Source organism: Nyctereutes procyonoides, unplaced genomic scaffold, assembly GCF_905146905.1.
Source record: "Nyctereutes procyonoides isolate TBG_1078 unplaced genomic scaffold, NYPRO_anot_genome, whole genome shotgun sequence".
Lineage (NCBI taxonomy): Eukaryota > Metazoa > Chordata > Mammalia > Carnivora > Canidae > Nyctereutes > Nyctereutes procyonoides.
Genome location: NW_026575035.1, coordinates 19,644,864 through 19,658,763, shown reverse-complemented (window position 1 = coordinate 19,658,763; position 13,900 = coordinate 19,644,864). Strand labels below are relative to the sequence as shown.

Below are 13,900 nucleotides of genomic sequence, written 5' to 3'. Positions count from 1 at the left end.
GCCCTATCTTTACAAAGCCCCAAAAGTATTTGGGGCTCTTTACTCTTTCATTAATTACCACTGATATTTAAAACATTCTTAGTAACTCCTGATTGGAATAGTAAAAGAAATAATGTTAGTTGTTTGATTTTAGTCAGGGCTTAATAGTATCCATTGTATTTGAATTTAAAAATCTAAGGAGCCAAGTTGTTATGATGTATATGCTTTGAATTTCCAATCCTTTATCCAAAAGTCTTTAAGACGGACATAATGATTCTCTGAAAGGGAGCAGCTGCTTTATAACAGCAATCATTTATTGAGTTTGTGTTTCTACTGTTTCAAACAAATTCAATTAGCCCTTACACTTCAAAACCCTAAAGGCACCAAAGAGATGATACTGGGTTGCTTTAATCTAATAGTAATACTAAACTTGTCAGTACAGTTTGGGGATTGATGGTTAGAAGAAAATTAATAGTAACATTTTTCATTTTTTAATCAAACAGTCCTATTCACAACTACCTATGGATCTCTGAGGCTACTTAGCCGAATGAATTCAGTGAAGTAAGAATTTTAAATCCAAGCTCAGCCTTCCAAAGGTATTCTGAAAGTGATCAACTCAGTTGAATGGAAGGAAATGGGAGTCCGGATCTTTGAACTGAACGATGACCTTCTCGTCTGGACAATATAGTGTAGCTTCCAGAATGTCTGCCAGAGAAGGCAGTGATCGTAATGACTTCGAAATGCAAAGTTCATGGAGAGGCAGGCTTGCCTCTGTTTTGAGTTAAGCACAAGACATTTTGTTCTTAGAGAAATTTCAAAGCTTCACAAAGTGCGCCCTTAACATATACATTAGATTAATTCACTGACAACCACCATGAAAAAAAAATATATAGAAGTTTTATTTTTGTTCTCTATGCCCTCACCCATCCCAGCTATCAAATCTCTTTGGGCGGCTCTGGAGGCATTAAAAAACTCCTATGTTAGAGTTTATGCCATAGTTACCGATACATGAAACTTCAAACAGCCATGGTTTGGCTATTCCAGAAAAAAAAAAAAAATTCAAATCTACAAAATGCTCCTATGAACTCTCCCTCGCTTGTACTTATCCATTTATTTATTTTTGCTCACAGTGTCCTTACAGATTACTTTATGCTGGCACCGTGGGGCGGTTATAATTTTGCTTTAAATGCCCTCACCAGATTAAAGGGCCTGGTCTTAAGTACCTAAAAATAAATAGCCCAGAATTTACTTTTATAAATGTAACCATTTACATTTTCATTGGATTTTTGTTGTCACTTCTCATGATGAAATACCTCGTCAACCGTTCCCAGTGAAAGGGCTACAAACATGCTCTTGAAAGTCTCAATCACAGCATGCACTTGGGCTCCAAAGCTACCCACCCGGCAGATCCTGAAAGCAGCCATACAGCACCCACCGGCCACGTGCTTCCGGTTATAAATGCAATGTTGTATTGAAAACTGCCCCAATAGTTGATAATTAAAGCTACTTGTGACATGTGTAGCTTATAATGATTAACTCGTCTATCGTCAGAAGCACAAATAACCTGCACCTGTAAAGACTTTATTTCCTAAAGGTAAAACAACTGTTTAGGAAAGATCATGCTGGCAAAACAGCTGCTTGCCATTCTGGAGAGGAAACAAGGTAGTATCTTTCAACAAATGCCAACTCCGGTGTTTTATCAGCTCTATCTCATTAACTGGAAACAAGGCTTAAATGCTTTGTTTATAAATTATGATTATTCCTGATTGCGGCAGTTACTGATAGTGCTACTCATTTGCAATGCAACTCTTTGAATTTGTTTAATTACAATTTGAAACAAGGCAGAGAAGATTAATTAACCCACCTGGCTGGCTGGCACATAGTCCTGGCTCGGCTCTGTCATGCTCATATACATGTTCTCACCGTCAAACTGCGAATGAAATAATAGTAAACATTCAGCAATCTTGACTGTGTGCATGTTTGTTGTTGCTGTTTTCACCATCAAACTGGAAAACAGTAGCCATAAAAAAAAAAAAAAAACAAAAACAAAAACAAAAACCTGTGGTTGGGAGTACAGAAAATCTGTCATAGCAAGTGAGCCACATCTTTTCTCTGATGTTTCTGTTGTCATCTTTCCTGACCCTGGATGTCAGTGATTTGGAGTAATTAGTGCTCTAGTAATTACAGCAAGCAAGCAAGAAATGAATGGTTTCCTTTCATCTGCAATCTGTTTTAAAACAAAAATGGCTCATTTTGCATACCATGTATACATACTGCAGTTCAGTTGTAATGAAGTATTAAATGAATGGCACTGTATGCTATACAAATACACTAAGGCACAGCTCAGTGCATTCTGAGTTTAGCTCTCAAAGGTGAAGAAGTGCAGAGTTGTTATAATAGACTAAAACTGGCTTCATTGCAATAGCCTTATGATGAACAGTTTTACTTTATAATAATCCTTGAAAAGAGCATGTGGCATTACAACTGTGGCTAAGAATGATAATGCCAATGAATACCGGGAAGAATCTACAAGCTCCACGATTAAACACTACTGTCCAAAGTTTCTCAAAGATCTAGAATGAATGTTGGTATTACAGATGCACAGAAATTCATACACAAATGTACAAGGTAGGGACAAGAAGGGAGGAGGAGATTCATGGGGTGGTACAAGTGCAGAACCGTCGGATAGTCCAAGCAACAGGGACATAACAACAACATACTTTTCATTATTTGGGTTTTCAAAAGCAGTAATCACTCCATTCAGACTTAATCCCCGGCTATCTTTAGTCATTTGATCAATGGGCAAAGCATCCTTATACTTTCATTGCCAGACTAATTTCAGATGTGGGAACTCGAAAGTCTGAAAAATTGCTTTTCAAGACAGAACAGTGTTATTGATGGAGGTGCAAGTACACAACAATACGGACATATGCTATATACCATCAAAAAAGAGAAAACCGTGTTACAGGCATCACATTCCACCGACTATGAGCTGCTCACATGAGAGGGTTGTACAAACCCTGGGATACCCCCAAGGTCTCTGAACTGGAACGTACAGCGGGTGCGTGCCCTGAAGATTCACACAGACACCGGGAGACCCTCATAAGGACACTGAAGCACTCACAAGGTTAAGTTCAAGGATCCAAAGGGTTTCCACACACATCACCCTGCAAATGTATTTCACTTGATATGAACAAACTTACTTATCTAAACAGATATGAAATCACTTATTGAATGATGTGGTTGTTAGGACAAGTCATAAATAGCACACTTAGAAAAGACTAGCTAGACATTTGGTTGCTTTGTCATCTGGCTCAGGAGCCCTGAGTCCAAGTGACTTACCCAAAGTTGCTTTTCCATCAGTCAGGTGAACGCCTTCCACCCAAAGATAGGCTAGCCCCAGTCAATCCACCTGCTACTGCTAACAGCTCAAAACCTGACAAAAAGCATCATTCAGCATTTGTCCACCCCCACCCCCTGTTGGTTTGTTTGCAAATGTTTCTAATGTTAAGATGCCAAAGAATCATTTAAAATATGGACAGTTTCTCTGACTATAGCAAACTAAACTGAACAGAAGTAGTGAAGTGGATCAAATACTCCACGGCCTATGCATATTCTATAAATGTGTTACTTTCTATTTCATCTTCTCTAACTCGTTTTCTAAATCTGGTGTCGTTCTCAAGCCAACTAAGGCTTTGAAGTTTTGGTTTTAGTCTATCCAAAGTGTATGCTAATTGAGTATATTCAATGTTACTGCTCTTGATAAGGACTCTTTGCTCAAAAAGAACCAATGCTTAACTACCAGAGAGCCAAGGCTGAAACAGCATTTTACAATAAAAGGTATGTGACTATGGGAATAACTATTTTTTGGAGTACATTCCATGTCCCCATCACCTGCCTGTAGCTTTACATGTACTAACTGATTCAATCTTCACAACAACCACGAGTTAGGTACTATTATTACATACATTTTATAAAGGAAGATGCAAAGGCACAGAGAAGTTAGATGCTCAAGGTCACAGAGCTCTTAAGACAGGCAGCCTGACTTCCCAGCACGTGCACTCACTCACCAGAACATATAAATAGGTTCTAAATGATAATGGTGAGTTAGCTACCAATTCTGAAAACAGTGTCAATAAATGATCAAGGCAGAGTGTTGGCACTACCTCAACCCTGAGATACTGTCCCGAACCTCTGTGGCATTGTGAGACTTTCAAAAGACTAAGATTCATAGTGAGCTGCCAATTTAGTAATCAGGTGGGCAGAATGTCTCCATATATTTATAATTAAGCCTTAAAGTTTTGAGAGGAGGTAGGATGATGGTTTGTTTTATGTCAACCTGACTGGGCCCCAGGGTGCCAAGATATTTGGCCAAATTCTATTCTGTGTATGTCTGTGAAGTTATTTTTGGATGAAATTAATGTAAGAATTGGTAAAATAAGTAAAGAAGATCACCCTGCCTACCGTGGGGGGGGGGGGGCTCATCTAATCAGTTGAAAGCTTACATGGCACAAAAAGGCTGACTCCCCTTGAGAGTAAGAGGGAACTCCCCCTACCTGACCCAGTGAATTGGAACAACAGTCTTTTCCTGCCATCAGACTTGAAACATCAGCTCTTCTTGGGTCTTAAGCCGGCCAGCTTTTGGACTGAAACTATACTACCGGCTCTCCTTTCCAGCTTCTCAACTATAGTTTTGGATTTCTCAGCCCCCACAATCAAATGAGACAATTTTGTACAATTCATCACACACCCTGATGGATCTTTTTCTGTGGTGAACCCTAACTAAAATGCTCTGGAAACTTATTTCTGGAGGACCTTCTATGTAGAAACCCAGGAGGGGATGACGACTGTTCCATGCTATGCTTGCTTCCTAGGGGAATGGAAGCCATGTTGATATTTCTGGGATAGTCTCTAGACTCACTTAGTCCCAGTACCTCCCACGAACCTTCACACCTCTTTGTCCAGAATGCCTTTCTTCCCTTCTATTTGCTGAAATGTTTCTCGTGCCCCTTGGTATTTTCTTACACCCTTAGGGCTTACACCCTTTTCTTAGGGCTCTCTCCAGTTCTGGGCTCCCTCAAGGAGCCCCCTGGTTCCAGTAGGGTTTTTTTATTAGGGACCTATCTTCACTGAGGGAGCTACCGAGGATACAATGTGCATCTTAGTTATCTCTAGCACCTCAATAGCTTAGGACAAGCACAAGGTTGGTCCTCAGGAAATGTCTATAATACATGATCGAGTAAATAGATTATTTTCCTAGAGAAGGTGATCACTTGAGAAGATAAATAAGATTCAATTTTTAGAGAATGGTTTGAAGGCTTTGGAAAGGGGTCGGCTTAATGTTTTACGGTGGAGTAAAATTGGAGCAGAAGCCCTTTAAAAAATGTACAGAAAGAGCTAACACCATTACTCAAATGCTAGATGTAGTTCTTCCTAAGATTTTTATATAATTAAAAAAACAGAGAGATGGGCCCAGAATCAAGAGACCTGCCTATAAATGAGTGTAGGCCTCTTTCAGAAGAATTTTGAGATGCCAAACAAAAATACAGCTGTATGTCACAATAGGCGTAGTCAGTCCTTGTGGCTTGATCAACACATGAGCCCAGGATCCCAGACCCCTGACCCTATCCCCTCTCCACACATACCCCATCAGGTGAAAGCCATCGGTATACTATTCACAGCTCCACTCAACCATACCCTTTCCAGGAGCTGGTTCCAGGGATCTCAGCAGCCCTTGTGCAGATGCACCGTTCTTAGAGTGCACCACATGTAGTGGGCACATGTCCACTTGGACATGTGGAATTATAGTGGAATTATAGTGCATAGAGCTCTAGAACTCTGGTCTTAGAAAGATCCCCAAAGGCTTCATATCTGAACCTCTCATGCTACGATTGGAGAAACAGACTTTTTTATTGGTCACATGGTCCATCTGGGACTAAAATCAAGGTCTGAATTCTTAGCGGAAGACTTGGCCACTAGAACATGCCTCTGCTTTCTACTCCATCACTCACAAAAATGGGGGAACAGCCTCTATGACTACTTGTACTTGTATATGGCTTATGTGCATACCCCACAGTCTTGAAGGCACAGTATTTGCAGTATTACATTAATGATCCTGCTTTGCTTTATCTGGACCACATATTAGAGGAACATTATTAATAACTGTTGCAATAAAATTGTTTTATTAAAAATAACTAATTACATTTCCCTACCCCTTATGTTTATCATAGTTATTATTCTTAGAAGTCAACTGAATTCAGGCATTATAACTTTTCAAAACATATCCAAACATACCAGGACTTTTAATTTCCATGTACTCTCAATTTAAAACCTGAAGCAAAGTTTGAAAGAATAAATAGGCTGGCTTATTTAAATCTAAATGTAAATGGCATCAACTCAGGATTAGCCTTTCTGACCAAGTGCTTTTATATTCTTTATTGTGTTTTTATTTCAAAGCACCAGGGGATGCAATCACATAAAAAGTCATTTATAATCTTCTACTACAGTTTTTTGAAATTGTTTTTAGAGGATATTAACCAAACCCATAATCCCAAAGAGCTTTTCAAACTAGGTAGTTATTATATCTTCTATTTAAAAACTGAAAGCAGACATCCAACACTGTCTGAACACAGTGAATGATGAGCAAAAATGAGCAATATTAGGCAACCCAAACCACTAAAACCAGAAAAATCAAAGGTAGAATGTGAACTATAAATCAATCACTGGCATTGGTACAGGAAATGGAATCTTTTTAGGGAAACCATTAGAGGAAACCGAGAAAACTGCTCTTGGGTAGGGGTGGTGGAGAACCTCATGGAATCCATGAAACAGTGCCACATTGTATGGCCTAGAAAAGGGAAAATCTTACATTTCTGGGTGTTTTCTGAAGGAATAGTTGATACTTTGAAATTTTTTTAAAGAGCTAAAAGTAGAAATGTTTATGGCAGCGAGTTAATTTGAAATTACTGAGAAGATGCATTATAATAAATCAGAAGAGAGGGTAATAGCCTCAAAATAAAATATCTATTTTTGTGTTGCTTGGCTCAATACAAGATTATAAGTCATCCCTCCCCACCCCCTTCTTTTTTTTTTTTTTTTTTTTTTTTTAATAATGGAAGAAATAACCTAAGTTTGGGGCAGTGAAGCCAAAGACTTTTGTTGTTTCACTGAATGAAGCAAAGCATTTTGAAAGCCAATGCAAAGGGGGATCACGGGTCTGGGAGCACCCAGCTCTCTGCTGCTCCCAAGCACGGGAACCACGTAGCCAACAAAAACAGAGCCAGGCAAACTCCGACACGTGCTCCCTATCCTCCCACTCTCAAGGGTTAAGTTCAGGAGACTCAGGAGAGGGAACCTGTGTTGATCTTCCAGCTTCAAGGCCCACTGGGTTGATGCAAGGTAGTCTAAAGTAACAGGCCTCGCGAGGGGCCAGGCTGAAGGCGACCGGTACTGGACACGAGGGCCCGAAAAGCAGCTCCCACTGCAAGGAAGGGGGAGCAGAGCACAGCCTATCAACGCCCCGTGGAAAGAAACAGTCACTGGGCTGGTGCTTTGAATGGAAGCGCCTCACAGCCGGGCGTACTCCGAGCTGGGACGGGACCGGGCCGGCATGTGGCCCCTTGAACCTGAGCGGTCAACACTCTGCGGCTGGAAATGGGATCTGGGCAGCAGGCTGGGCCCCTGGAGGGGAGAGAGAAGCCCAGACCCACTACTAAAATACTGTGCCCAGAACTTAGAATCTGGCCTTGTTTTTTTTTTTTTTTGGGGGGGGGGGGCTGATTTTATATCTCGTTTTTGTCCTAGCGATAGATTTAATGGGACAGGGGTTGGTGGGGAGACTTGTAATATTGCGATGCCTTTGTTAGTTTCAACAACTGAAATTTTCAATAATGACGATGCTCCGCATAAACTTACGACTCAAACGAACACCTGTATCTTCTGTTAGGTATAGGCTTCGTATGATGCCATCACGGCTCAAGCCAATTTTTTGACCTTTGCAGGCACTTTCCAATCACATTAGGTGTATTGAGTCCTTTAATTGTTCTGATTACCTTGCAATATGGTGACTATTATCACTCCCATTTTACAGATGACAAAACTGAGGCACAAACATTTTAAGCCATGATGATTCCATCACATGGGCCCCAGCCTAGGTCTTCTCAGCCTGCCTGACCTTAGGCCTTGGCCACTGGACTTTGCTTCCGGGACTGGCTGACACTGTGCCCATAGTCACAAAGCCCCCCAACATACCACTTCTGCTGCCACCACAGTTACAGACGAAGGTGCCCCAAGCCTGGCACTAACTAACATCAAGAGGCTCTGCACCTGCACTGGAGCCCGGTAAGTTCTGCTTTTCCCCCAAGTCTGTGCAAAAGAGCCAAGTAACACGTCCTGAGAGTGTGGCAGAGATGGGATCCAATGGAGAGGACTGACCCGCAGCATCCCCTGTGGCCCCTTTAGAGAAGCCCCTCAAGCCCGGCAACCAGCAGTGATTTGTTGCAAAGCTATGACACTTAGAAATATGTGCTCTCCCTGTCTCCTTGCCTCCCTGTCTTGCTTCCTCTCTCTCTCTAGTTTCCCTGCACATTCCCTCCCAGCACTAACGCATGAGCTTTCTGGACACTAGGACAGGGCCCAGTAGTACACTGTTCAGTGACGATGCTTGTAGGGGCCATGCTGCTCTAATCTGATCCCATCTTTGTTCCACTTCCATTATATTTTATTTAAGAGTCATTAATTCTATTTTCAATTCCTGTGCCAAGACAGAAACAAACTTATGAAATAGTAATAAATAGAAGAACAAAGATTTTCCTGTATCACAAAAACATTGCTCCATTTGAAAGGAAAAAAAAATGCAGGTTTCTAGAAACGTTCATTAACCCCAAACTTCCAACACAGGCAATACATTTCCATTATGCATTATTTAAGACAGCAAAGAATGTGTGGGATAAAAGCTTAACTATCAATCCAACTCCATTCTGGTGAGTCTAATGGCAATCAGTTTAACCAATTGAAAACATGCATGGTTTTTGCCAAAAGGCTTCCCTCCAGAAGGTGTAGTGATATTAGAAAATCAGGAGCAATGATTTCTGATTCCAGGTAGGAACATTGTTTTTGAAATAAATTCCCAAGTAATTTCCGAGTCTCTAAAGCATAAAGCTGTAAAACTATACCGTATGCTTGAAACGAGGGTAGTTTCAAGTGATTGGTTCAGAACATTTCTTTTAACTTGTCATGTTTTAGACAAATTTCTCTGATTCCATGCAGTAAGGGAACAATTTGAGAAGTACATTCAAACTTGCTGGCCATCCTCACCTAAGCTCACTATTTCCACATGATCTCAGCTCTCACCTCATTTACCACAATCCCTAATCCTGCATAGATGTGGAATGAAAAGTATGAAAGTCATGATTTTTGGGGGGCTGGCTCTTTGATTGCTGGTATTTCTTCTCAAGCACGGTGAGCATTTTTCACAATCTGACAGGCACAGAAAAAAAGTGAGAGTATTTTTCTACACCTGTCTGGTCTGGAAGAGAACACTCTGTTCGGGGAACCTCGAAACAAGAAGAAGGTAAGAGACTAAGGGAAGTTCAGAGCATTGATAATGTTATGAGACTTGTATGACAGATTTATAAAACAGATTAGCGGAGAACTTATAGGCTGGTTTGGGGACAACTGAGTAGGCTGTAAACTTTTTAAAAAGATGCAAGGACAAACAATTATTGAATAATTTTGAAATTAAAAGTGGTAGTACCAAATAAAAATATAAATAGGAAGGTACAGAGTTATTAAGATGGAGATTCTCACTTCCCTATTATTATTACTCAGAAAATAACATTGTGGCTAAATATAACTATGATGTTACAGGAATAGATTTATGGTAATTAAAATCTCCTAATGGTAGGACAGGTGTTGAAATATAGTTTGGTAGGTTCAGAGCAGACTTGACCAATCAGAAATACAAGTTCAGTTCATATCCACTCCACTTGTCTTTTTTGAGATCGTATTTGGCATTTGTTTTCTTCAAGTTCCTGAGAGTTTCTGTTTTCCAAATAGATACATAATGACATTTTTAAAAACTGAATTAAATCCTTCAGGTTATTGAGTATGAATCTGTCCACTGTGAAGGGGAGCAAAGCTCTAATGTGGCGTATATTTGCCATTTTAAGGAAATTGGGAAGTCACTCAATCCATTCGTTCTATCAAAAGGAGAGTAATTTTTAAATTTTCCTTAACGTCTTCAAATACTATTTAGTTATAGCTATTTTTGCATAACCTCCTTTGATATTTAATCCGTGATCTCATGTGACTTTCCCTACCGACTTATCCACATTTTTCTGAAGCTTATGGCATAATTTCCCCTGCGTTAGCTTAAGGCTTCATGCAGATGTCCCCCTCGAAGGGCATATGCATTATACGTGTTTACAGAGTTTCAGTTCCAAAGTTTCTCTTACTGTCTTCATGTTTATAGTAGTTCAAACTACTCCCCTTAGATCACCCTGCACTCTCATTTGACTTTTTTTTTTTTTTGGTAGCATTCTCCCCAGTACTTTATCTCCCCTTTTAACCATGTCCTTTTTTTTTTTTTTTTTTATAACATGATATGTTGCCAGAAACATGTCAGAGCTGAAACTAGAAGTCTTGTTGCTGGAAACAGCATGTGCACCTCTACTCAAAGCCTTATTTATACTGCACAGTGAGAAGTGATTGGTCTCCTTTGTTTTATTCTCTGGAATGGCACCCTATGATGCTCTTTTGTTCAAAAATTGAGAGAAGAAACTATCACCACATGGGGCTATCAGGGGTAAACCATCCAGCCTGATCTCACCGGTCCGTTAAAATTCCATGGTATTGACATGCTCCCAGAAAAAAATGTGATAGTTATTCATTTATTAATTCAACAAATGATCCTGTTGCGTCTACTAGGTGCCAGGCCCCTCTCTTGGAGATAGCTGCTGACAATAATTTTCTGCTTCTTGTGTGCCAGGTGCACACGTGTATTTACTCATTTAATCCTTACAATAACCCTGTGAGGCAGGCAGTATTCATGTCCCTTATCAATAAAGACAATGAGCCTTCAGGAATTGAGTAAGTTGGAGGACATAGAGCAGAGCCTCAATTCTAGTCTGTCTGATGGCAGAAAAGTATCTAACAGGAGAAGTCAGCTCAAGGGAAACAAACCCCTTGCAAAAGAAAAGGCTTAATGAACATGCAAGTTTTAGGTATCCCAACAAAAATGTAGGATTAATGAATACCATAACCAGCTCAATGACTATCAGGCCAGGAGACTTTATTGTTTTGTGACAGTACCCACTGACTGACAATGGGTATTTCCTATAAGTATATGAACCAGAGCAGTGAGCAGAGGCAGAATGTGTGTTAAAGAAACCACAGAGTCAGGGGGATCCCTGGGTGGCACAGCGGTTTAGCGCCTGCCTTTGGCCCAGGGCGCGATCCTGGAGTCCCGGGACTAAGTCCCGTGTTTGGGCTCCCTGCATGGAGCCTGCTTCTCCCTCTGCTTGTGTCTCTGCCTCTCTCTCTCTCTATGACTATCATGAATAAATAAAAAATAAAATCTTAAAAAAAAGAGTTCTTTATATATTAAAAAAAAAAAAAAAAAAAGAAACCACAGAGTCAAATAACCCAGGATGGAGTCCTCTCTGCCACTCAGTGACTGTGAACTTGGGATGAGCGTCAGTGACCCCGTCATGGGACTGTCATGAAGGCCAGACCCACATCTGGAAGCACCCAGCACAATGCTCAAGTCTAACAGATACTCAAAGTGAGTCCCTTACCTCTCTCTCTACTGCATGATAGCCTAGCCTACGCCAGTCAGTGCATTACGCTAGTCTTCCTTCTCCATCACTGCCTAAAACTCTTCACTACTCTCTCAAGCTTTCAGGTAAATTTCAACTTCCTTAGTTTCAAACACCAGGCCCTGCATGATGAAAACAACTATACCACTTGTTATGGCCGCGGTAAGGCCAGGGCATGTGCCATGCCAAGTGTCAAATGTTGTTGACCTCATTCCTGTCTGCATCTTATGTGACTTCAGTAGTTCATCACTTCTTCTAATTTACATATGGCCCAGAAATCCCTGCGCTACTTCTTTCCCTCCCCTCCTCTGCTTGGAATACCTTTCCCCATCCCACTTCATGTTATTTCACTCCCTGTTTTCCTGGCAGGAGTAAGATGATCAGGGAGTTGAGCAACCAACCTGGAACAATTCTGGGTGTGAAAGGAGAGATTGAACAATTGTGACTGAACAAAAGTCATAAGCTTGGACTCTCCCAGCCAAAGAGTATCTTGCCAGCAGAAGGTAAGGCCTCCTTAAAATCGCTGATGATGTAGGGTCCCTTCTCTGCGCCAGCCTAAGTTCTAGTTCTCCATGGCATCTGGTGCTTTCCTGTAGCCTCCATGTCATTGTACTGCCACTGTTTCTTGACTCCTCTCCGACATTGGACTATGAACTCTTTGAGGGCGAGGACCTTCCTATTTATTTTTCTATCCCCAGCACTGAGCATATGCCAAGCACATGGTATTTCCAAAAAGACATTGATGAACGATCAAATAAATCCAGTGCAATATCGCGAGAACTAACATGGTTCCAGATAGTTCGCCATTCTATGATTCCACAGTAGTATTTATTCCATGTGTTTTCACTTCCAAATCAATTTCTACCCATGAAAATAACTGCTCCCCGGAGGCATTGCAATCTTCTGCAAACCAGATCACACTCTAGCTTTCCCTTCCTTCCTGTCCTCCAGGGACCAGATTGTCTTCACTTGCTCGAGTTTGAATAATTTGAAAAGAAGTTCGTTTTATGAGATCTTAGATAATAGCTAACATCTTCATGGTACCAAGTAGGCAAGACCAGTTCCAGTAAGCAGATTGTGCCCATGCAGCTCCAGATCAAGCTAGTTTATTTTTTCACACTGACGTCAAGCTGCTGGTGAACATTTTGCTCTCTGAATCATCTCCAAATCTATACCAGCATGCTAATGAAAAACCGACTGGATTGGCACACAGAATGCAAGTCATTCTTCCCTTTCCCCATGTGGTTCGTGAGTAATTCGGGGCCTCTCTTTCCCTGGTAGGCACAGTGGAATAGGACAGAATTTGGGGGAGATTCCATCATGGAGTGGGGTGGAAATAAGAAGATCCTGATAGGAGTCTCGATTTGGACACTTCTTAGCAGACTGATCTTGGGAATGAGAGTAAGAATTATATGTTCTTCATGCAATTATTTCAGATTCAAACAAGATATACCAAAGCATTTGTAGTTACAGAGCACTAAACATATAAACACTGTGCTACATTCTGGAAACTATGGTACTTCCGCCTTATGGTAAGTTTATTGGACTGTTTCCGTCATTTGTTGGAAAGATAGATAGGCAGAAAGTAGTGCAAAATCAGGCTCAATATGCCCTGAATTCGCCTGTGAAGAGGTCTCTAATAGAGAAAGTGATATGTAGACATGATTTTTTAATCACTATACTTGTAAGTGCACAGTCCTACCTTAAATATTGGATAAGAGAAAAGCAATGAGTGGACAAAAGAAAATGGTAGAGTAAGCACCAAATAAATGAAAACTTTATAGAGCATCATGTGTGTATCTATGTGCACATAAATATGTGTACACGCACATGTTCTTTACATATGTGCATATTTATTTACTGTGTGTGTGCAAAATATTTTTCTCCAGAAATGTTCTTTAATTGGCTTTCATTTACATTATTTGAGATCGTATAGAGGAGCAATAAAAACTGCCACACAAAATTGCAGGAGAGGTTGTCTGAAAGTGCAAAGCACACCTGAATGCTTCCCTTAATTTACAGAGAAACTATCACCCAGTCCTAGTGAACTACAATATATCACATTCACTTAGCTTGCTTCAGGTGAATTTATTGTCACACAATGA

The 13,900-nt window shown here is 40.6% G+C and overlaps 1 protein-coding gene across 1 annotated transcript in view; it reads right to left on the bottom strand.

Annotated features, from left to right (window-relative positions):
- Positions 1-13,900, bottom strand: part of TOX (thymocyte selection associated high mobility group box) — a 299,355-nt gene that overhangs the window by 147,612 nt on the left and 137,843 nt on the right. The window contains exon 2 of the mRNA XM_055318438.1: positions 1,844-1,909. Coding sequence (XP_055174413.1) covers positions 1,844-1,909 — 66 coding nt within the window. The remainder of the gene's footprint in view (positions 1-1,843; positions 1,910-13,900) is intronic.